Source organism: Argentina silus, assembly GCF_951799395.1.
Source record: "Argentina silus genome assembly, chromosome: 16".
NCBI lineage: Eukaryota > Metazoa > Chordata > Actinopteri > Argentiniformes > Argentinidae > Argentina > Argentina silus.
This window is the reverse complement of record NC_139670.1, coordinates 48,511-70,000: the sequence shown is the minus strand read 5'-3', so window position 1 is coordinate 70,000 and position 21,490 is coordinate 48,511. Positions and strand designations below refer to the sequence as shown.

Sequence of the window (21,490 nt, the reverse complement as noted above, 5' to 3'; positions counted from 1 at the left end):
TATTTGCTAACCCTAACCCTAACCCTTTATGTATTTGTTCTTTTCTGTGAAGTGCATTGTGTTTCCTCCATGTATGACATGTGCTGTATAAATAAAGTTTGATTTGATTTGACAAAAGGAATAGACGGATGTAGGTGATGTCAGGAGGTGCTGGCGCCCCTGTCTCTGCTTGTCTGATATGAAACAGTCAGTGGTTAAACACCAAAAAATAAATAAATGGAGAAATCATGAAAACGTCTCAAGATCTTTTATGGTGAATATGAGAGATTCTCCTTCCATGTTTTGGAGAGAAAACTATTATGCTTATGTGACAGGCATGGTTTGAACCTGGGTCTCCCACGTGGCCAAGAGGACATCCGAGGGCAGGGCTACCTCATTACGAGAGTCTGATTCCAAATCAGCTCCACTACACTTCTGCTCCGTCATCACTTTGCCTCATGGACCAGCGTCAGTGATCTGGTGAGGGTGACGGTACGGAACACAGTGACCTGTCTCCGTGGAAACAGGGTTTGTTGCATCATTAAGAACACAAATCAATGTGTTGGTATGCATCATTAACATTCTACATCACTACAATGGAGGGTTTGATGCAAAGTTACCTTTAAGGTTCAGCTGAGTCGGTTTCTATTCTATTCCCTGCATGTGTCACCGTCCTTTGAGAGCTGTTGCAGAGACACAGGAGTCCAATCAAGTACCACGGCAGGCAGGGCCTGACCTCCAGGGTTCTGGTGTGTCTGGGTCAGTGTTTCTGGAGTAAAGAGAGTTAAAAGGAAGTCAACCCAGTTCCACAAGGAAGAGGAGAGAGAGGCAACAGGGATGGAGGGGATTAGAGCACAACAGTCTCACTGAGCTGGGAGGGGGGTGGGGAGTGGTGGAGGGGGGGGAGGGGTGGAGGATTAATGAAAGACAAGCCTGTCCTGGATGTCAGAGGGATCAAGGCATAATAAATTCAATGGTCATCTCTCTCTCTCTCTCTCTCTCTCTCTCTCTCTCTCTCTCTCTCTCTCTCTCAACTTATGACTGTCAATCATCAATCTGACAGTGAAAATGCTCCTTGTGAAGAATTGAAGTGTTCAGGGGTCAGGGGTCAGGTGTCAGGGGTCGTGTGCTATGTGTGGGACAATGACTGACCAGTAGACTAATTGACATGATGTTCTTGATGGGTTCTGAAATGTGGAGAAAATAGTGAAGAAGTGTTCAGGAACTCACACATGCAACAGGCTTACAGTGCAAGAGCATCACTATCTCACTATCAAACCACTACAACCATCAAGGTCTAATACCCAACACCATGACCAGTCCCAGTCTGACACCCTGAAGGACAAAGTCCTGGAGGTCAGAGGACAGAGTCCTGGAGGACAAAGGACAGTCCTGGAGGTCAGAGGACAGAGGACAGAGTCCTGGAGGACAAAGGACAGAGCCCTGGGGGACAGAGGACAGTCCTGGAGGTCAGAGGACAGAGGACAGAGACCTGGAGGACAGAGGACAGAGTCCTAGAGGACAGAGTCCTGGAGGTCAGAGGACAGAGGACATATCACCATATCATGTCACCAAACAATTCCTTTTCCCATTGGATGAGAGACTACGAGATTGAACAAGCTGCATTGGACAAGTTGTACGATCAGGCTTTAATCCAGATACTTGAATAAATCCCAGTATTTACATTTCCTCTCTACAGTAACCATGTCTGGCCATGTATGACATTGATCTGTGTCATCTGTCAAAAGTCCAGATCATTTGAGAACAAACAATTTACCATGTGGGTTGGTAGTCACAACAACAACGCTAAAGTGTGGAGTCATGGTGAGTGACATCATATCTTAAGATTCTACTATAGAGAAAGAGTCTGGACAGGTCTGGACTGGTCTGGTCTGGTCTGGTCTGGTCTGTAAAAATGTAAAAAAAATTAAAAACATATTTTAAAACCATTGTTCATTTATTTGATTAAACCATTATTTAACTATTATTATAAACCACCATTTATGTCACAAAAACAATTTAAAGATTCTAAAATAAATGGGGCGACTTTTATCATACTAAGTTCGTCTTAAACACTAATAATGTATCATTTACACCACTTTAAATCAGCCTTTAAACTGTCAGGATAATTTATATATCAAGTATATAAAGCAGTATACCTAACATACCTTAAGTATACTTCATACATGTATTGTTAGTGATCAGTACAACTTAGTATAATAAAAGTAATTCCAAAATGTCACCATTTTAAGTATAACTTATTTATTGCTGGCCGGCCTCTCTAACCTCTAGGGGGTGGGGGTGGGGGTGGGGGTGTGTGTGTGTGTGTGTGTGTGTGTGTGTGTGTGTGTGTGTGTGTGTGTGTGTGTGTGTGTGTGTGTGTGTGTGTGTGTGTGGTCTGCTAGGTTAGAACTGAGGCGAGCGGTGACGCCTTTTAAAGCTCCCGCCAAAGCGGAAACACATCATGCACGTACTTCCGGGTCAGGCTGTCTCGCGGCAGCGCCCCCTACCGGAACACGACCGTCTTCCGTCCGCACGCGACCCCCGCCGCAGGATCCAGCCGTTCACTTATTAGTTAGAAAAGCAGATTTCCGTCCGTCACCGAGTTGTCCCGTTTCATCCTGAGCCGGTTTGGCGGAGCGGCATGACTGGACCGTCCGACACCGTCGCGGCTCGCCCGCCTCGCGCCGTTTAACAGCAGCCTTTGTGTTGGTCCGCGGACACGCGCCGCCATCGCTGCGAACCGTTCAGCTCGTGAGAGAACGGAGCTCATTCCACCGCCTTTAGTCCCGCTCGCGTTTAACGGGAGAAAACGTCGGTGAACCGTTTAGTTGGAGTTTCCGTCCGTGTTTGTGGTCATGTCTCTGCACGGGAAGCGGAAGGAGATCTATAAGTACGAGGCGCCGTGGACCGTCTACGCCATGAACTGGAGCGTGCGGCCCGACAAGCGCTTCCGCCTGGCGCTCGGGAGCTTCGTGGAGGAATACAACAACAAGGTAAACGACCACAACCACAACATCAACACAACCATCAACACAACCACAACACAACCACAATACAGCCACAACACAACCACAACCACAATACAGCCACAACACAACCACACAACCACAACATAACAACAACACAACCACAACAAGGTAAACAACCACAACAACAACACAACCATCACCACAACACAACCACAACATGCACAACCACAACCATCACCACAACACAACCACAACATGCACAACCACAACCATCACCACAACACAACCACAACATGCACAACCACAACCATCACCACAACAACAACACGACCACAACCACAGCACGACCACAATACAACCACAACCACAGCACCAACAACAACCACAACAACAAATCAACGTTTATTTATCATGTACATAGATCGCATGCTCAGGGCAGATGGTCCTTACACTGTCTAACAGGCAGAGATGGTCCTTACACTGGACCCTGTGTCCCTAACCTACGGTGTGTCCCTAACCTACCCAGGGTTCGTGACTGTCTGCTGTTGCCATTGTTATTGTTTTCCTCCTTTTTTATTGTTATCGTTTGATTTACATGTCATTCCAGGGTTGTATGTTGTGTTCCTGACCGTGAACGTGTGGTTGTGGTTGTGTGTGCAGGTGCAGATCGTTGGTCTGGAGGAGGAGAGTTCAGAGTTCCTGTGCAGGAACACGTTCGACCACCCGTACCCCACCACCAAGCTGATGTGGATCCCCGACACCAAGGGGGTGTACCCCGACCTCCTGGCCACTAGTGGGGACTACCTCCGCATCTGGAGGGTGAGAGACCCCCTAACTAACCGCCCTAACTAACCCTGATCCTAACTAACCCTGATCCTAACTAACCCTGCTAACTAAGCCCCCTAACTAACACGCCTAACTAACCCTAACCCCCCTAACTATGCCTGACCCTAACGATGACTGACCCTAACTATGCCTGACCCTAACTAACCCTAACCCCCTCTAACTAACCCTAACCCCCCTAACTAACCTTAACTAATCCTAACTAACCCTAACCCCCCTAACTAACCCTAACCCCCCCAACCAACAACCTCCTTAAACCCCAAGTGACAACCCTTACCCCCTAGCAACAACCCTTACCCCCTAACAACGTCCCAAACCCCCTAACAACTCTTACCCGCAGTAACGACCTTTAACCTGTGTTTGTGATTGGTTGAGCTGACGCTGTGTCTGCAGGTGAGCGACTCAGAGACGCGTCTGGAGTGTCTCCTCAACAACAACAAGAACTCTGACTTCTGCGCTCCGCTCACCTCCTTCGACTGGAACGAGGTGGACCCCAACCTGCTGGGTGAGATGACCCCTGACCTTTCTAACCCTGACCCCTGACCTTTCTACCCCTAACCCCCCCTGGGGGTTGTAACTGGTATTGTGTGTGTGTGGGGCGGGGGGGGTTGTAACTGGTGTGTGTGTGTGGGGGGGGGGGGGTTGTAACTGGTGTGTGTGTGTGTGTGGGGGGGGGGGGGGCGGTTGTAACTGGTGTGTGTGTGGGGGGGGGGGGTTGTAACTGGTGTGTGTGGGGGGGGGAGGGGGGGGTTGTAACTGGTGTGTGTGTGGGGGGGGGGGGGTTGTAACTGGTGTGTGTGTGTGTGTGTGTGTGTGGGGGGAGGGGGGGGTTGTAACTGGTGTGTGTGGGTTGTAACTGGTGTGTGTGTGTGTGTGTAGGAACATCAAGCATTGATACCACCTGCACCATCTGGGGTCTGGAGACGGGTCAGGTCCTGGGGAGGGTCAACCTGGTGTCAGGACATGTCAAGACTCAGCTCATCGCTCACGACAAGGAGGTGACACACACACACACACCCACAGCTACACACACACATACAGTGCCTTCGGAAAGAATTCAGACCCCTTCACTTTTTCCAAATTTTGTTTTGTTTTAGATTGGTCGATAGAAGGATAGATGTATATTAAGGTTTGATAGATAGACTGTTAAATAGATCGATAGATAGAAGATTGCAAGATCATAGAGAGTTGAATAGGTGTCAGAGAGATCTGGTCATGTGACCTCTGGCCCAGTGTTGAGTTGGATGGGTCTGAAAGGTGTCAGGGAACCACTGGTCTGTTGGCTTCCATAACCTTTGACCTCCATGTTAAAATGTGCTCTTTCAAGTTTGAATAGTTTAAATGTTTTATGTTCTAAAGCCGGAGTGGTGAGTTGTAGGAGGAACAGCAACTCTGATCGCTAACTAACCATCAGAGGAGACAGTCAGACATGTTAACTCACCTAGACCAGTAGACGATGATGATGTAAACAGTTTTGTGTGTGTGTCTGTCTGTCTGTCTGTCTCTCAGGTGTATGACATAGCGTTCAGCCGTGCGGGGGGGGGCAGGGACATGTTTGCGTCTGTGGGGGCTGACGGCTCTGTGAGGATGTTTGACCTGCGCCACCTGGAGCACAGCACCATCATCTACGAGGACCCCCAGCACCACCCGCTGCTCCGCCTCTGCTGGAACAAGCAGGACCCCAACTACCTGGCCACCATGGCCATGGATGGCATGGAGGTAACCTAACCCTAGTCCTAGCCCTAACCCTAACCCTAGTCCTAGCCCTAACCCTAACCCTAGTCCTAGCCCTGTTAAGGTAGCACCATCCATTTCCCTCATACACTGCCAATCCAACCTGTTTAAGTACAGGCTAACAGACTGGCCACGCCTCAGCAGAGTTACCCACCCTAGAAACACCACACCTAACCCTAACACCTAACCCTAACCCTAGAAACACCACACCTAACCCTAACCCTAGAAACACCATTTTAAATGACTAGTAGACTTGGACTACATGGACTTCATTAACACATGGGCTCAGCAGGCAAGCCGAGACATGTTTGTGATCTCTGAAACATGGCTACATTTGTCAGTGCCTGACAATGATTGTCCTATATATGGTATAGCCATCTAAGGGTTAGGGTTAGGGTTAGCCTAACTCTATATATGGTATAGCCATCTAAGGGTTAGGGTTAGGGTTAGCCTAACTCTATATATGGTATAGCCATCTAAGGGTTAGGGTTAGGGTTAGCCTAACTCTATATATGGTATAGCCATCTAAGGGTTAGGGTTAGGGTTAGCCTAACTCTATATATGGTATAGCCATCTAAGGGTTAGGGTTAGGGTTAGCCTAACTCTATATATGGTATAGCCATCTAAGGGTTAGGGTTAGCCTAACCCTATATATGGTATAGCCATCTAAGGACACGACAGAGAAGGGAGAGGAGGAAGGGGAGGTTTTACCGGTGACTGGTAGACCTCGGTGACCGCTCCGACCTAGATAACTGCCGCCCAATATCCCAATATCTCGCCTTTCCAACATATTAGAGTCCCTGGTCAACTGCCAGCTAAGAACCTTTTAATCTTCTCATTCTGTTCTAAATGTGCACCAGTCTGGTTTAGACCTGGTCATAGCACCGTCTCAGCGGCTACGCTTGTCTTAGATGATGTGTTAAATGGCCTCGATCAGCCTTATTTACAGATCTCTCCAAGGCATCAGTCAACCATTCCCTACTCATTCAGAGGTTGTCTGAAACAGGCCTGGATCAGGCTTCATGTAGATGGTTTGAAAACGATTTAACGGACAGAACGCAGTGTGTCTTAACTGATGGTGTTAAATCAGGTTTTCTGGACATAACAAAGGGTGTCCCACAAGGATCGATTCTTGGTCCGGTTCTTTGTACTATTTAAAAATATTCGATTATCTGTACATAATTGTAACCTACATTTATATGCAGATGACACTGTTGTATATGCTATTGTCCCCACGATTGACCAGGCTCTTTCTGAGCTACTGTCTGCATTCACTGTCCTATAGAGAGCATTTGTTGGGCTGAGGTTGGTGCTTAACGCTGGAAAAACCAAGTATATGTTATTTACCAAATCACAGAAATATTTATCAGATTTATGCATATGTACTTTAGGTGGTGCCCCTATTGAGCGTGTCCCCGTTTAGAAATACCTGGGCATTTGGTTTGACAAAGACTTCAGAAAACATACGAAGGAGCTTGTTAAAAAGCCAAGATTTAAGGTGGCCGTCTTTTCTCGGAATAGAGCTTGCCTTTCCCTGAACAGCAGGAAGCAGATTAAACAATCAACCTTCACGCCAGTGCTTGATTATGGTGATGTCATCTACTGAAGTGCAACAGGCACGACTCTTAAACCTGTGGCCATCTACCACAGCGCCCTTCGCTTTATCACAGGTGATGGTTTTAATACTCATCATTGCATCCTTTATCAAAAGTTTGGCTGGATCTTGTTCAAGTAGATCTCTTCATTACTCCTTTTTGTGTATAAAGCCAGACTGCGTAAACTCCCAGGTTACCTAACCTCATTATTGAAGTTCAAGAACATCAATGACCTGACTGGTGCTCAGAGGTGGTTAACTCTGGAGGTTCCTCGGGTCTCTGAATTGAGTAAATTTAGTTGTGGTGCTCCTCACTGCTGGAACTCTACAGAGACGGGACAGTTGGATGTTCTGGTGCCCCTCGGGCAGTTTAGGGTGTTGATTGATGGAGGACCTCGTTGGTGAAGGAAGTGATTGTTTCTCCTGATATACTGTGGGTTTTATATGAAGTATTGATGTCTGTATTGTTGTCTGTATTGTTGTTGTTGATGTGTTGTGTGATTGTAAAGATATTAATGACAGGATGCAGCTGCAGAAGAGGTGTTGGTCTCAGTGTGTTTCTGGATGAATAAAGGTTCAATACATGACCGTGTGTGTGTGTGTGTGTGTGTGTGTGTGTGTGTGTGTGTGTGTGTGTGTGTGTGTGTGTGTGTGTGTGTGTGTGTGTGTGTGTGTGTAGGTGGTGATTTTGGACGTGCGTGTCCCCTGCACCCCGGTGGCCAGACTCAACAACCACCGCGCCTGTGTCAACGGCATCGCCTGGGCGCCTCACTCCTCCTGTCACATCTGTACCGCAGGTATACACACACACCCACACGTTGTTGATGATGTAGAGTTGGCAGGCCTGCAGTGGTCCAGAGGACAGACAGCGATTATAGTACATTAACTAATGACCTTCTTTTCTCCTCTCCTCTTCCCTCCATCCTCCCTCCTGTCCTTTCCTCTCCTCACCCCTCCTGTGATCTCACCCCTCCCACCCTCCTCACCCCTCCTGTGATCTCTCCCCTCCCCCCCCCCACCTCCACCCCTCCCACCCTCCTCATCCCTCCTGTGATCTCTCCCCTCCCCCCCTTCCACCTCCACCCCTCCCACCCTCCTCACCCCTCCTGTGATCTCTCCCCTCCCTCCTCTCCTCACCCCTCCTGTGATCTCTCCCCACCCTCCTCTACCCCTCCCACCGTCCTCCCTCCCACCGTCCCTCCCCCTCTCCTCCCCCTCTCCTCCCCCCATCCTCCTCTCCTCTAAGTAGCCGATGACCACCAGGCGTTGATCTGGGACATCCAGCAGATGCCCCGTGCGATCGAGGACCCCATCCTGGCGTACACGGCCGAGGGGGAGATCAACAACGTCCAGTGGGCATCGACGCAGCCGGACTGGATCGGCATCTGTTACAACAACTGTCTGGAGATACTCAGGGTGTGACCTGTCTGTCTGTCTGTCTGTGTGTCTGTCTGTCTGTGTGTGTGTGTGTGTGTGTGTGTGTGTGTGTGTGTGTGGCCTCTCCCCCGCTGACGTATTGGACAGACATGCTTGATCACCTTGACTACGAGAAGAACAGTTCAATATAGATCAAGGTCACACTACCCACAACCCCCTGCTCTACCCATAATCCCGCTGAAGTCTTCTCATCAGCATGTTGATTGACAGGTGGATCTGTCGTTACCGTGGATACAAGCATCTGACAGCTGGTTTTATATCTGCCCTATCATGTTGTTGTTTATTACATGTTACCATAGTGATCGTTTTTAATGTACTCCATCTTTATTCCCAAACGCCGCCGTTATGTTTGAAATGGACAGAACACCTGATATCACCTTGACAACCTGGTTTCTGACGGACAGAAGCCTTCCACGTCACCGTACATCAAACTAAACTGTTCCTGTACTCGATTGTTTGATTGATTAAATATTTTATTTCTATCACTGAGCAGCGAGTTAGGAGAAATGTCTGCAAGGTTTCTGCCTGGGTTTCACTGTTCTTATACTAATATGAACATTTCAAAAACGACATGTTACAAGGATGGTTGAATGCTTGATTTGAAGAAGACACCTGCACCTATCATATAATCATTTAAAAAACTACCCATGTCAGAGACAGAAAAAGCTCAAATGCTGTATAATGTTGTGTATTTTATTGAATATGTCACCAACAGGCGTGTAGGAAGCAAAGTATTATTTTGAGTTTTACCCAAACATGTCAACACATGCTAAAAGTTGGAAGTAAGACTGAATCTTTAGGCATTCCAGTTTTGTGAGGTTATTTCTGAACTTTGACCCAGGCGTCCAATGATGCCCCCCTAAAGGCCATTTCTGCCTGTTTTTGACTGTTCTGATAAATGTGAAAATATCAAAACCTACATGTTACAAGTCTGGTTGAATGCACCTGCACCTTTCATAACAAACAACCTGTCTGAGCAGTGATACGAAGTTGTTCTATTATCAATAAGAACAGTAGTACGACAGCTTAAAGCTGCAGGTATGTTGATCAGCCAGTGTTTATTACATGAACAGGTCAAAGGTCATTTCACTACACAGATGACGGGTCGCTACATTGGGGTTTTTTCCATTCCCAAAGGTCTGTGTGTCTGTGTCTGAGAGTGTGACGGTCAGTGTGTGTGAGGGAGTCCAGGGTCTGACAGGTGTTTGTGAATCTCAGCCAAGCCGGAGGAGACTTCCAGGTTGCCAGGCAACGAGGGGAAGCGGAGGAGCGTTGCCGAGGGCAGCAGCAGGTTTCCTGGCGACACTGTGGGCTCTGTTTTTGTGGTGACAGACATGTTGTCATGGACACCACTTGACAGAGACTTCCTGTTTCCTGTTAACAGGTCAGAGTGGGTGGGGCTCTGTAACATAAGCAACAGTGTGTTACCATAGAAACCCCATTCTGTGTTCTTCTGTCTACCTGTGTGTGTGTGTGCGCGTGCTACCTGTGTGTCTGAGGATCTAGCCTGATTGGGGGAGGTGCTGTAGAGGTCGGGGGGGCGTGGCCTGGGTGACATGCTGCTGTAGGCCGGGGGCACGGGGGCGGGGCTTATCTGTCTCTGCAGCAGCTGCAGAATCACGTTGATGTCAGCTGTCATCCTGGTCTCCAACCTGCAGGGTTACATCATGTTTAATGTTTACATCATGTTTAATGTTTACATCATGTTTACATCATGTTTAATGTTTACATCATGTTTAATGTTTACATCATGTTTACATCATGTTTAATGTTTACATCATGTTTAATGTTTACATCATGTTTACATCATGTTTAATGTTTACATCATGTTTCCATGATGAAGGGGCCGATGACTGAGTGTCTTTTAGGGTTCTAACTTGTTGATCTGGGACTACAGCAGGGTTAGACCTGGGTTAGGGTTACTAAGGGTTAGACCAAGGTTAGGGTTAGACCTGGGTTAGGGTTACTAAGGGTTAGACCTGGGTTAGGGTTACTTAGGGTTAGACCTGGGTTAGGGTTACTAAGGGTTAGACCAAGGTTAGGGTTAGACCTGGGTTAGGGTTACTAAGGGTTAGACCAAGGTTAGGGTTAGACCTGGGTTAGGGTTACTAAGGGTTAGACCAAGGTTAGGGTTAGACCTGGGTTAGGGTTACTTAGGGTTAGACCTGGGTTAGGGTTACTAAGGGTTAGACCAAGGTTAGGGTTAGACCTGGGTTAGGGTTACGAAGGGTTAGACCAAGGTTAGGGTTAGACCTGGGTTAGGGTTACTAAGGGTTAGACCAAGGTTAGGGTTACTTAGGGTTAGACCTGGGTTAGGGTTCTGACCTGTTGAGCTGGGACTGCAGCAGTTCCAGACAGGCCTCCAGGTCGCTGGGGCGGTGCTCTGCGAAGGTGGGCGTGGCCGGGTGGTAGGAGGCAGAGCTCCAGGCTCTGGGGTATGACTGGCGAGCCGGCCAATAGCGGTACAGCCCTGGCATGGTCACAGAAGGCAGGGCTAGGGTTAGTTAGGGTTAGGGTTGGTTAGGGTTAGGATTTGTTAGGGTTAGTGTTAGTTAGGATTATTGTTCATTTCGGTTAGTCAGGGTTAGGGTTAGTTTGGGTTAGTTAGGGTTACTTAGGGTTAGGGTTGGTTAAGGTTAGGATTTGTTAGGGTTAGTTAGGTTTAGGGTTAGGGTTGGTTAGGGTACCTGTGTGTGTCTGGTTAGGGTTAGTGTTAGTTCAGATTAGGGTTAGGGTTAGTTTGGTTTATGGTTAGTTAGGGTTAGGGTTAGTTTGGTTTAGGATTAGTTAGGGTTAGGATTAGTTAGGGTAAGTTAGAGTTAGGGTTTAGGGTACCTGTGTGTGTCTGGTCCACAGCGGAGGTACCACTAGAGGGCAGGAAGTCCCGCCTCTCAGCAGGAAGGAAGTCCCGCCCCTCAGGGTATAGTGTCACCGTGCTCCTGGGGGGGAGGGGCTTGTCCAGTTCCTGGTCGGACAGGGAGGAGCCACAGCTGCAGGGCTCCTCCCAGTGAGGGTTCGGCTCCTCCCAGTGAGGGTGGGGGGCGGAGTGGCGATGGCGGTAGGGCGTCTCCTCCTGGTCCATCCCATCTACGGCAGGAGGAGAGCAGGCAGGGTTAGGGTTAGTCAGGGTTAGGGTTAGGGTTAGTTAGGGTTAGGGTTAGTTAGGGTTAGGGTTAAGATTACGGTTAGGGTTAGTTAGGGTTAAGGCTAATTAGGGTTAGAGTTAGGGTTATGGTTAGTTAGGGCTAGGGTTAGGGTTATTTAGGGTTAGGGTACCTGTGTGTGTCTGGTCCACAGACTTAGGATGAGTTAGGGTTAAGGTTAGTTAGGGTTAGGATTAGGATTAGTTAGGGTTAGTTAGGGTTAGGATTAGTTGGGGTTAAGATTAGTTAGGGTTAGGATTAGTTAGGGTTAGTTAGGTTTAGGGTGAGGATTAGTTAGGGTAAGGATTAGTTAGGGTTAATTAGGGTTAGGATTAGTTAGGGTACCTGTGTGTGTCTGGTCCACAGCGGAGGCACCACTAGAGGGCAGCAGAGGCACCACAGCAGGCAGGAAGTCCCGCCTTTCAGGGTATAGCGTCACCGTGCTCCTGGGGGGGAGGGGCTTGTCAAGGTCCTGGCCGGACTGGGAGGAGCCACAGCTGCAGGGCTCCTCCCAGTGAGGATTAGACTCCTCCCAGTGAGGGTGGGGGGCGGAGTGGCGATGGCGGTAGGGCGTCTCCTCCTGGTCCATCCCATCTATGGCAGGAGGAGAGCAGGCAGGGTTAGGTTCAGGGTTAGGGTTAGTTATGGTTAGGGTCAGGGTCAGGGTTAGGGTCAGGGTTAGGGTTAATTAGGGTCAGGGTTGGGGTTAAGGTTAGGGTTAGTTAGGGTTAGGGTTAAGATTACGGTTAGGGTTAGGGTTAGTTAGGGTTAAGGCTAATTAGGGTTAGAGTTAGGGTTAGGTTCAGGGTTAGGGTTAGGGTTAGGGTCAGGGTGTGTGTGTGTGTGCGCCTGTGTGTGCCTGTGTGTGCCTGTGTGTGTCTGTGTGTGTGTGTGTGTGTGTGTGTTTGTTTGTTTCTGTGTGTGTGTATGTGTGTGTGTGTCTGTGTGTTTGTGTGTGTGTGTGTGTTACCAGGGCGGTTGCGGCAGTCCAGAGAGTGTCCTCGTTGCCGTGGCGTTGGCCGGCTGCGGTAGCAACAATCGTCAGAGTCGTCGGCTGACCTGACAGGAGGCTGGTCGGCCTGCAGACACACACACACACACACACACACACACACACACACACACACACACACACACACACACACACACACACACACACTGGTTGTGAGAGAGAGAGAGAGAGAGTGAGTGAGTGAGTGTGTGTGGTCTGCATTGCGTTTACGTCTCGGAGGTCGAAGGTCAGGTCCAGCTTGGTCCAGAAGTCGGGGGCGAAGGAGGGGAACAGGTCCAGCACCTCCAGTAGGTCGTCCCTGCGGATGCGGTGGAGGTCACAGTAGGTCAGTGCGCTGACGTCACAACCTGATCTCCCCACTTCTGACGACAGCTGGATCGGCTCCCCAAAAGTGTCATTCTTACCTGTGGAGGACAGACTGGCTAATTTACTGTTGAACCTAACCCTAAGCTAGTCTATAACTAGAGGAGATAGCTAGTCTATAACTAGTTTATAACTAGTCTATAACTAGAGGAGATATAATCTATAACTAGTTTATAACTAGAGGAGACTACTAGTCTATAACTAGAGGAGATAACTAGTCTGGTAACTGGAGGAGAGAGCTAGTCCATAACTAGTCTATAACTACTCTATAACTAGTCTATAACTAGAGGAGATAGCTAGTCTATAACTAGTCTATAGCTAGTAAATAACTAGAGGAGATAGCTAGTCTATAACTAGTCTATAACTAGAGGAGATAGCTGGTCTATAACTAGTCTATAACTAGAGGATATAGCTAGTCTATTACTAGTCTATAACTAGAGGAGATAGCTAGTCTTTAACTAGAGGATATAGCTAGTTTTTAACTAGTCTATAACTAGAGGAGATAGCTAGTCTATAACTAGTTTATAACGAGTCTATAACTTGTCTACATCGAGTCTATAACTAGTCTATAACAGCTCTCTTACCCAGTATGGCGACCACCATGTGGTGGCGTGTGACCTGCAGCGACCCCCGGGAGATGAAGTAGAGCCAGGAGAGGACGTCTCCGTAGCCCACCAGCGTGTCTCCCGGGGGGGCGTGGACGGCTCTCAGCCGAAGGGCCAGCGCCCGCAGACACCCAGGGCTGCCCCCCCGGAACGCCGCACAGCGCTGCAGCAGACCGCGGTTCAGGTGCAGGCAGATGTCTGCCTGGAGGCACTCTGGGAAACCCTTCAGGACCTGAGGAGACACACACACACACACACACACACACACACACACACACACACACACACACACACACATATACACACACAGAATCTAGAATCTAACACGAGTTGGAGACAAGCATCATTTAACCCTTCAACACCTTGACGTGTGTGTGAGCATGTAAGCGTGTGTGAGCTGGTGTGCGTGCGTGCGTGCGTGCGTGCGTGTGTGTGTATGTGTACATGCATGTGTACACTCACCGAGCACTTTATTAGAACACTATACTAATACTGAGTAATACTCCCTTTATTACAACACTATACTAATACTGGGTAATACTCCCTTTATTACAACACTATACTAATACTGGGTAGGGCCTCCCTTTCCTCTCAAAATAGCCTCAATTCTTTGTGGCATTGATTCCACAAGAATATTGGAAATATTCCTTTGAGGTCCTTCTGGTCCATGATGACATGATTGCATCACGCAATTCCTGCAGATTCTTCAGGTGCGCTTTCAAGCTGTGAATCTCCTGTTCTACCACATCCCAAAGGTGTTCTGTTGGATTCAGATCCGGTGGCTGGGAAGGCCACTGAACTCATTGTTGTTCATGAAACCAGTTTGAGACGACTTTAGCTTTGTGACATGGTGCATTATCATGCTGGAAGGAGCCATTAGAAGATGGGTCAACTGTGGCCATGAAGAGATGCACATGGTCAGCAACAATACTCAAATAGGCTGTGGCATTCAAGCGATGATTGATTGGTATTAACGGGCCCAAAGTGTGCCAAGAAATCATTCCCCACACCATTCCACCACCTTCACCATGAGAAGGTGTTCCTAATGAAGTGTTTAGTGAGTGTATATGTGTGTGTGTGTGTACGTGTGTGTACGTGTGTACGTGTGTGTGTGTGTGTGTCTGTCTCTCTCTCACAGCGTTCATGTCGATGCCGTTGGTGTATGACCAGGCGTGTTGGAAGTAGTCGTCCAGCCGGGTCCGCAGGCCTGCGGGGATCTGGTGGAAGCGGATGAACTCTTTGACCCGGAGGATGTGTGTGTGGTAGCGAGCGGTCCCAGAGTACAGCCTCTGGATGATGGCCGACACGTTCCCAAAGATACTGGCATACATCAGAGCTGTCACAACAAAGATACTATACACATCAGAGCTGTCACAACAAAGATACTATACACATCAGAACTGTCAACACAAGTCTTGAACTTATAATAGACATCTCAAAGTGATTCCTAGTAAGAGTGTTGTAACTCTCAGCCAATGAGCAGTAAGAGTGTTGTAACTCTCAGCCAATGAGCAGTAAGAGTGTTGTAACTCACAGCCAATCACCATGACGCAGATGGAGAACAGTTTCTCAGAGTTGGTGTTGGGGGAGACGTTCCCGAAGCCCACACTGGTCAGACTGCTGAAGGTGAAGTACAACGCCGTCACATAGTAGTCTTTGATGGACGGCCCGGAGGCGGAGTCACTGTCGTTGTACGCCTTTCCCAATTGGTCGGCCAGGTTGTCCAGCCAACCGGTCTCCGTGTAGGGCCGCTCCACGTAGCCAATGGCGTACCAGATACAGGCCAGCCAATGGGCGATGAGGACGAAGGTGCACATGAGCAGGAAGAGGACCGCAGCACCGTATTCAGAATAGCGGTCCAGTTTCCTGGCCACGCGGACCAATCGCAGCAGGCGGGCCGTCTTGAACAGGCCAATCAGAGTGGCCATCTGAGGTGAACCAGGGAAGACGGTGGGGGGGGGAGAGAGGGGGGGAGGGAGGGGAGGGTTCAGAAAATGTCATCTTTCAAAACCAACACAGTGTAAAAAGCAGAAACTGCACAAAACTACAAACTACTATTTTACAAATTGAATACTAAGGTTTACTAGACAGAGGGTTAGTTTTAGGGTTAAAGTTAGGGTTCAGGTTCGGGTTAGAGTTAGGATCAGGGTTAGTCAGAGTTAGAGTTGGGATCAGGGTTAGGATCAGGGTTAAGGTTAGGTTTAGGTTTAGGGTCAGGGTTCGGGTCAGGGTTCGGATCAGGTTCAGGGTCAGGGTTAGGGTTAGGGTCAGGGCTAGGGTTAGTCTCTGACCTCGTCAGAGCCGGAGCCAAAGATGAGCAGGTCGAAGGGGATGGCAGCGACCAGGTCGATGGGGAACCAGCCGGTGATGTAATGACCTGCAATGCGGCCAGGCTGCAGTACCACCTCGTCGTCCTGGGTTACATACGTCGTCCTGAAGGTGATGACGATGTCCACGATGAAGAGCACGTCTACCAGCAGGTCCACCACGTTCAGGGGGTTAAAGCTCCGCCTCCGCGCCTCACCCTGCTCGTCCAATAGGAAGGCGGCAGAGTAGGGCGTGAAGACGGCGGTGTAGAGAACGAGCAGCAGAACCAACCAATCCCAGGCCGCCTTGAACGGCCCGTAGTGGAGGAGGGTCCAGCGGTGGGCGGGTGGGGGCTGCAGCTGGTACTCCGGTAACACGTCACACTCCATAGACAAGACCTGGTGGGGGGGGGTTAGAGAGACAAGACCTGGGTTAAACAAATCAAAACAGTTGTACAGTCACGTTTTTATCAGTTGAAAAACATTTCCTAAATACAGCCTTTCTTGTCTTTTGCTGATCCAGAAAAAGTCATCCATGCTTTCATCTCATCTGGTTTCGATGATTACAACTCCCTCTGTTCTCCCCTCAGTAAAACCTCCCTCTCACAGTTACACAAAGTCCAAAATGCAGCAGCGGCTTTTAACCAGAACTAGGAGAAGAGACCACCTCACCCCAAAGCCAGCCTCCCTACATGTTAGTTTTAGAATAGATTTTAAGATTTTACTGATGACTATTAAGGCTCGTCTGGATCTGGTTCTGGTCTGGTCTGGTCTGGTCTGGTCTGGTCTGGTCTGGTCTGGTCTGGGTCTGGTCTGGGTCTGGTCTGGTCTGGGTCTGGTCACTCTGCTCGAGCTTCCTCCCTCTCCTCTGTTCTGGTTCATTCTTCTGGACCTGTCTGCTGCATTCGACGCAGTAAACCACCCGATCCTTCTCTCTACCCTCTCAGAACTGGGCATCTCTGGCTCTGCACTCTCCTGGTTTGCATCCTACCTGGCCGATCGCTCTTACCAGGTGACGTGGAGAGGATTGCTGTCCTCTCCACGAGCCCTCACCACTGGGGTCCCCCAGGGCTCTGTCCTTGGGCCCTTACTGTTCTCTCTCTATACCAAATCTCTTGGCTCTGTAATTTCCTCACATGGTTTCTCCTACCACACCTACGCAGATGACACTCAACTCTTTCTCTCTTTACCCCCTTCTGACTCGCAGGTGGCAACACGTGTCTCTGCGTGTCTTACAGACATTTCTGCTTGGATGTCAGCCCACCACCTCAAGCCTGAGCTGCTCTTCCACCCGGGGAAAGCCTGCCCTCTCCAAGACTTCTCCATCACAGTTGAGAACTCTATGTGACCTCCTCCCAGACAGCCAAGAACCTTGGGGTGATCCTTGACAACAACTTATCCTGTGTGGCGAACATCACAGCGACAGCACGCTCCTGTCGATTCTTCCTCTACACCATCAGAACGATACGTCCATTCCTCACCAGAGAAGCAGCACAACTCTCTCGCCTAGACTACTGCAACGCACTCTTGGCCGGGCTCCCTGCCTCCGCCATCAGGCCTCTGCAGCTCATCCAGAATGCTGCCGCCCGTCTGGTGTTCAATCTCCGCAAATTCTCCCATGTCACCCCCCTCCTTTGCACCTTCACTGGCTCCCGGTAGCAGCTCGCATCAGATTCAAGACCCTGGTGCTCGCCTACTGGGTGGCAAAGGGAACAGCCCCTCCCTACTTGCAAGCAATGGTCAGCCCCCAAACCCCCCCTGCCCGATTACTCCGCTCTTCCACCTCGGCTGGCCGCCCGGCTCCGCCGCCTCTATGTGGATGCAGCAGCCGTGCTACTCAGTCACGGCTTTTCACTGTCCTGGCGCCCCGCTGGTGGAACGAGCTTCCCACTGCTGTCATGACTGCAGAGTCACTACCTATCTTCCGCCGTAGATTGAAGACCCATCTTAACGGTCCCTCCTAAAGACCTCTTCACCCCTCTACAAGTTTCTCTACTGTAAATAAATTAATAAATAAAAAAAAGTAATAATTAAAAAAAAAAAAAGTAATTATTCTTTCTTCTAGCATTGTGACTGCCAATAGCCCCTGGTCCTAGCATAGACTACTTTTTCTTATGATGATGATGGATAGATGATTCACTGACTTAGACAAATGTATTTGTTGTAAGTCGCTTTGGATAAAGGCGTCTGCTAAATGCCATGAATGTAAAATGTAAATGGTCTGGGTCTGGGTCTGGCACCAGACTATATTTCTGACCTTTTAATCCCCCACGAGCCTCAGAGCAGCCTAAGATCCTCAGGCAGGGACTTCTGGTCGTTCAGGAGTCTAGACTGAAGACAAAAGGTGACCGTGCCACTAGACTAGACTGAGTTTCTCAAAGCATATCTGTTCCGCAGCCTCTCTTAATAAGGTGCACAATGGTTATCAGACATATTCCTATCTCTATTGTTTGCAGAATGCCTGAAAAATTCTATCTCCCTAACCCTAACCTTAACCCTAACCCTATCTCCCTAACCCTAACCCTAACCCTAACCTTAACCCTAACCCTCTCCCATTAGAACCCGGATCTTACCGAGCTGTGTCCCTCCTGGATTCGGATTGAATCCATTTTGATCAAACTCCTAGCAAATCGTACGGAGGGTGCTTTGCATGAGATAATACACTTACTCACTAACCCTAACCCTATTCTGACCAAATAGAATTTATTACAAATAGACATTTTTTCAACATTAGACGCCTCCTTTATGAGCTGTACTCTCCTGCATCGAAGAATCCAGACCTAGTAGTCTCACTTGATGCCGAGAAGGCATTTGATCGTGTTGAGTGGGATTATTTGACAGATGCCCTCCAAAGATGCCTTCCGTGCGCTCAAATAACATATCTTCTGAGTATTGTTCGTTACATCATGGCACAATACAGGGAGCCCCTCTGTCACCACTGTTGTTTGCTTTAGCGATGGAGGTACTCGCCTAGTATTACGAGCTAACAATGATAACAACTTCTCTGACCAAGGCCTTCTCTCACTAAGGCCTTATCTGTTGGTAAAGTGTCAAGTTAAATGTGGGAAAAAGTGAACTATTTCCGGTAAATGAGGTTGAAACCCTAACCCTAACCCTAACCAGGTTGAAACCCTAACCCTAACCAGGTTGAAACCCTAACCCTAACCCTAACCCTAACCCTAACAAGTTTGCCTTGTATAGCTAATTCTCCAACTTTCCATGGTTCGTGACCAGTTCACATATCTGGGAGAAGGTGACATGAAAGCACTCAGATTTATTCAAGGCAAACATTGCTGCTCTAGTTGACAGCAAGCAATCTTTTATATATTGTAAGTCTCTACCTTTCTCACTCACTGGTCAGGTCAGTGTCATAAAAATGAATGTGCTGCCCAAGTTTTTGTATTTTTTCCAATGTTTACCAGTTTTTATACCCAAATAATTTTTTTTACTTCAATTGAACAAACTTTTCTGTCTTTTATTTGGGATGGCAAAGTGCCAGTCGTTGGTAAAATACCCAAGGACATGGGGGGTCTGGCACTAGCAGGGGTCTGGCACTAACCCTAACCCTAACCCACTCTAACCCTAACCCTAACCCTAACCCTAGTAAAAGAGCCTTTAACTTAAAACATTTTTTCATATTTGGTCCAATTTGTCTAAATACCATGTTTCCCCCAGTTTAAATAATGTGGCCTTTGGGATTTGGCATACATCAGGGCTATCACATTTATCTAAATTATATATTGATGGCACCTTTGCCTCATTTGCCCGGCTACAAGACAAGTTTATCCACATCTCAATTTTTCCGCTGTCTCCAAGTTAGGGATTTTGTATGCAAAAAACCTCTGGATTTCCCAATATTCCCACAGGAACTCCTTGCCTTCCTCTCTCCAGTTACTCATTACAGGATCTGACCTGTGTTCACACACACACACACACACACACACACACACACACACACACACACCACAATGATCACCAGGCTGTGGCTCTGCTTACATCAGCCTCTATATGTCTGATGGCACACACACACACACACACATAATACACTGGCACTGGTTCAGTGTGTGTGTGTGTGTGTGTGTGTGTGTGTGTGTGTGTGTGTGTGTGTGTGCCCAGGGCAGCTATGTATTGACCAGTACCATTCTGACACCCAGAAGGAAAAACATCTGAGAGTCATAGTGATTTTTCCACTAACGGGTCAACATCACTGTTTCCCACATGCTAATGGTCAATAGTATAGCATACTAACATGCTAGCATGGCCACTAGCCTAACGATACTGGCATGGCCACCACGCTAACGATAACATGGCCACTAGCCATGCTGATCTGTCTCCTTTTAACCAACACATCCTGGAACACCCTAACCTGTGTAACCATAGTAACACCCCTATCATTATTGCAGGTCTGCGTTTACTTCCTAAAAAAGTCTCATACCGCCTTAAAATACATCAGACGAGAGTTTTTGCACTCTGACCTGCTCTACTCTGACGATCTCTATTCTGACCTGCTCTACTCTGACCTGCTCTACTCTGACCTGCTCTACTCTGACCTGCTCTACTCTGACCTGCTCTACTCTGACCCTGCTCTACTCTGACCTGCTCTACTCTGACCCTGCTCTACTCTGACCCTGCTCTACTCTGACCTGCTCTAATAGTGAAAACAACATTACAGGGTCAAATTCCGCTTTAACACCCCTACCTGTGTAAGCATAGTAACAGCCTTACCTGTGTAACCTTCTCTTTGACGTTGTGCGTGCGACCCTTCACCTTCTTGGTGGCAGGGGACGGTTTAGGAGCCACCCCACGGTGAGGGTCAGAGTCTGTCAGCAGCGCTGGAGACACACAACAAGAAACAACATTACAGCTGGAAATGACACCTGGCATTGATAACATTAGCATTAGCATTAGCATGTTGTTGTACTTACTGCTGGTGACTCGCCCCTCACCTCCCTGGCCTCCCCAGTCAGTCCTCATGGCAATAGACCACACCCCTTCCACACACAAGGTCACGACCCTCCAACACACCCCTACAGGTCCCCTTCTAAGAGGATGTCCACCAGAAAAAGCTGTTTTAGAAACTGGATCCTCACTCTCTCTCTCCCTCTCTCTCTCCCTCTCTCACTCCTTCTCTCACTCCTTCTCTCAATCCTCTCACTCCTTCTATCACTCCTTCTGTCACGCCTTCCTCGTGCTTGAATTAATCCGAGAAAAATTGTTTTCCTGTCGTCTCATCTCTGAAGGCTCCAGGTCCGGTGGGAGGGTCAAGGTCAAGGTTAGGGTTAGGGTTAGGGTCAGGGTTAGGGTTAGGGTTAGGCTGCAGAGTTCTCCAGCGTCACACAGCAACAACAGACAGAGAGTTGAGCTCTCCCTCCTCTCCAGGTTAGGATTAGGGTTAGGGTTAGGGTTAGGGTTAGGGTCAGGGTTAGGGTTAGGGTTAGGCTGCAGAGTTCTCCAGCGTCACACAGCAACAACAGACAGAGAGTTGAGCTCTCCCTCCTCTCC

At 48.6% G+C, this 21,490-nt stretch overlaps 2 protein-coding genes across 3 annotated transcripts; one reads left to right on the top strand and one right to left on the bottom strand.

The window, feature by feature from the left end:
* The first annotated feature begins 2,460 nt into the window (after positions 1 to 2,460).
* Positions 2,461 to 9,041, top strand: LOC310816650 (DDB1- and CUL4-associated factor 7-like). 2 transcript variants are annotated; one of them, XM_083686912.1, is made up of 7 exons: positions 2,461 to 2,975; positions 3,612 to 3,770; positions 4,188 to 4,299; positions 4,674 to 4,792; positions 5,304 to 5,513; positions 7,802 to 7,919; positions 8,372 to 9,041. In XM_083686912.1, the coding sequence occupies exons 1-7, from the start codon at positions 2,838 to 2,840 to the stop codon at positions 8,542 to 8,544; spliced, it is 1,029 nt and encodes a 342-aa protein (XP_083543038.1). In that variant the 5' UTR covers positions 2,461 to 2,837; the 3' UTR covers positions 8,545 to 9,041. The 2 variants fall into 2 exon arrangements, with proteins under 2 accessions (XP_083543038.1, XP_083543037.1); XM_083686911.1 differs by having other exon boundaries at positions 8,369 to 9,041.
* A 686-nt stretch (positions 9,042 to 9,727) lies between these two features.
* Positions 9,728 to 20,962, bottom strand: kcnh6b (potassium voltage-gated channel, subfamily H (eag-related), member 6b; the record flags this gene model as incomplete). The annotated part of the gene is made up of 13 exons (XM_083687544.1): positions 9,728 to 9,961; positions 10,046 to 10,211; positions 10,885 to 11,029; positions 11,395 to 11,646; positions 12,048 to 12,296; positions 12,673 to 12,781; positions 12,919 to 13,118; positions 13,662 to 13,914; positions 14,819 to 15,018; positions 15,217 to 15,610; positions 15,974 to 16,387; positions 20,714 to 20,820; positions 20,935 to 20,962. The coding sequence occupies 13 exons, from the start codon at positions 20,960 to 20,962 to the stop codon at positions 9,728 to 9,730; spliced, it is 2,751 nt and encodes a 916-aa protein (XP_083543670.1).
* Positions 20,963 to 21,490: the final 528 nt, after the last annotated feature.

What these genes read in the sequence shown, in the direction of transcription:
- LOC310816650 (XM_083686911.1), top strand. Translation starts at nt 2,838, where the DNA reads ATGTCTCTGCACGGGAAGCGGAAGGAGATCTATAAGTACGAGGCGCCG. An exon ending in TGGAGGAATACAACAACAAG is followed by an intron (nt 2,976 to 3,611) that starts GTAAACGACCAC and finishes TTGTGTGTGCAG; the next exon opens with GTGCAGATCGTTGGTCTGGA. An exon ending in TCATCGCTCACGACAAGGAG is followed by an intron (nt 4,793 to 5,303) that starts GTGACACACACA and finishes TCTGTCTCTCAG; the next exon opens with GTGTATGACATAGCGTTCAG.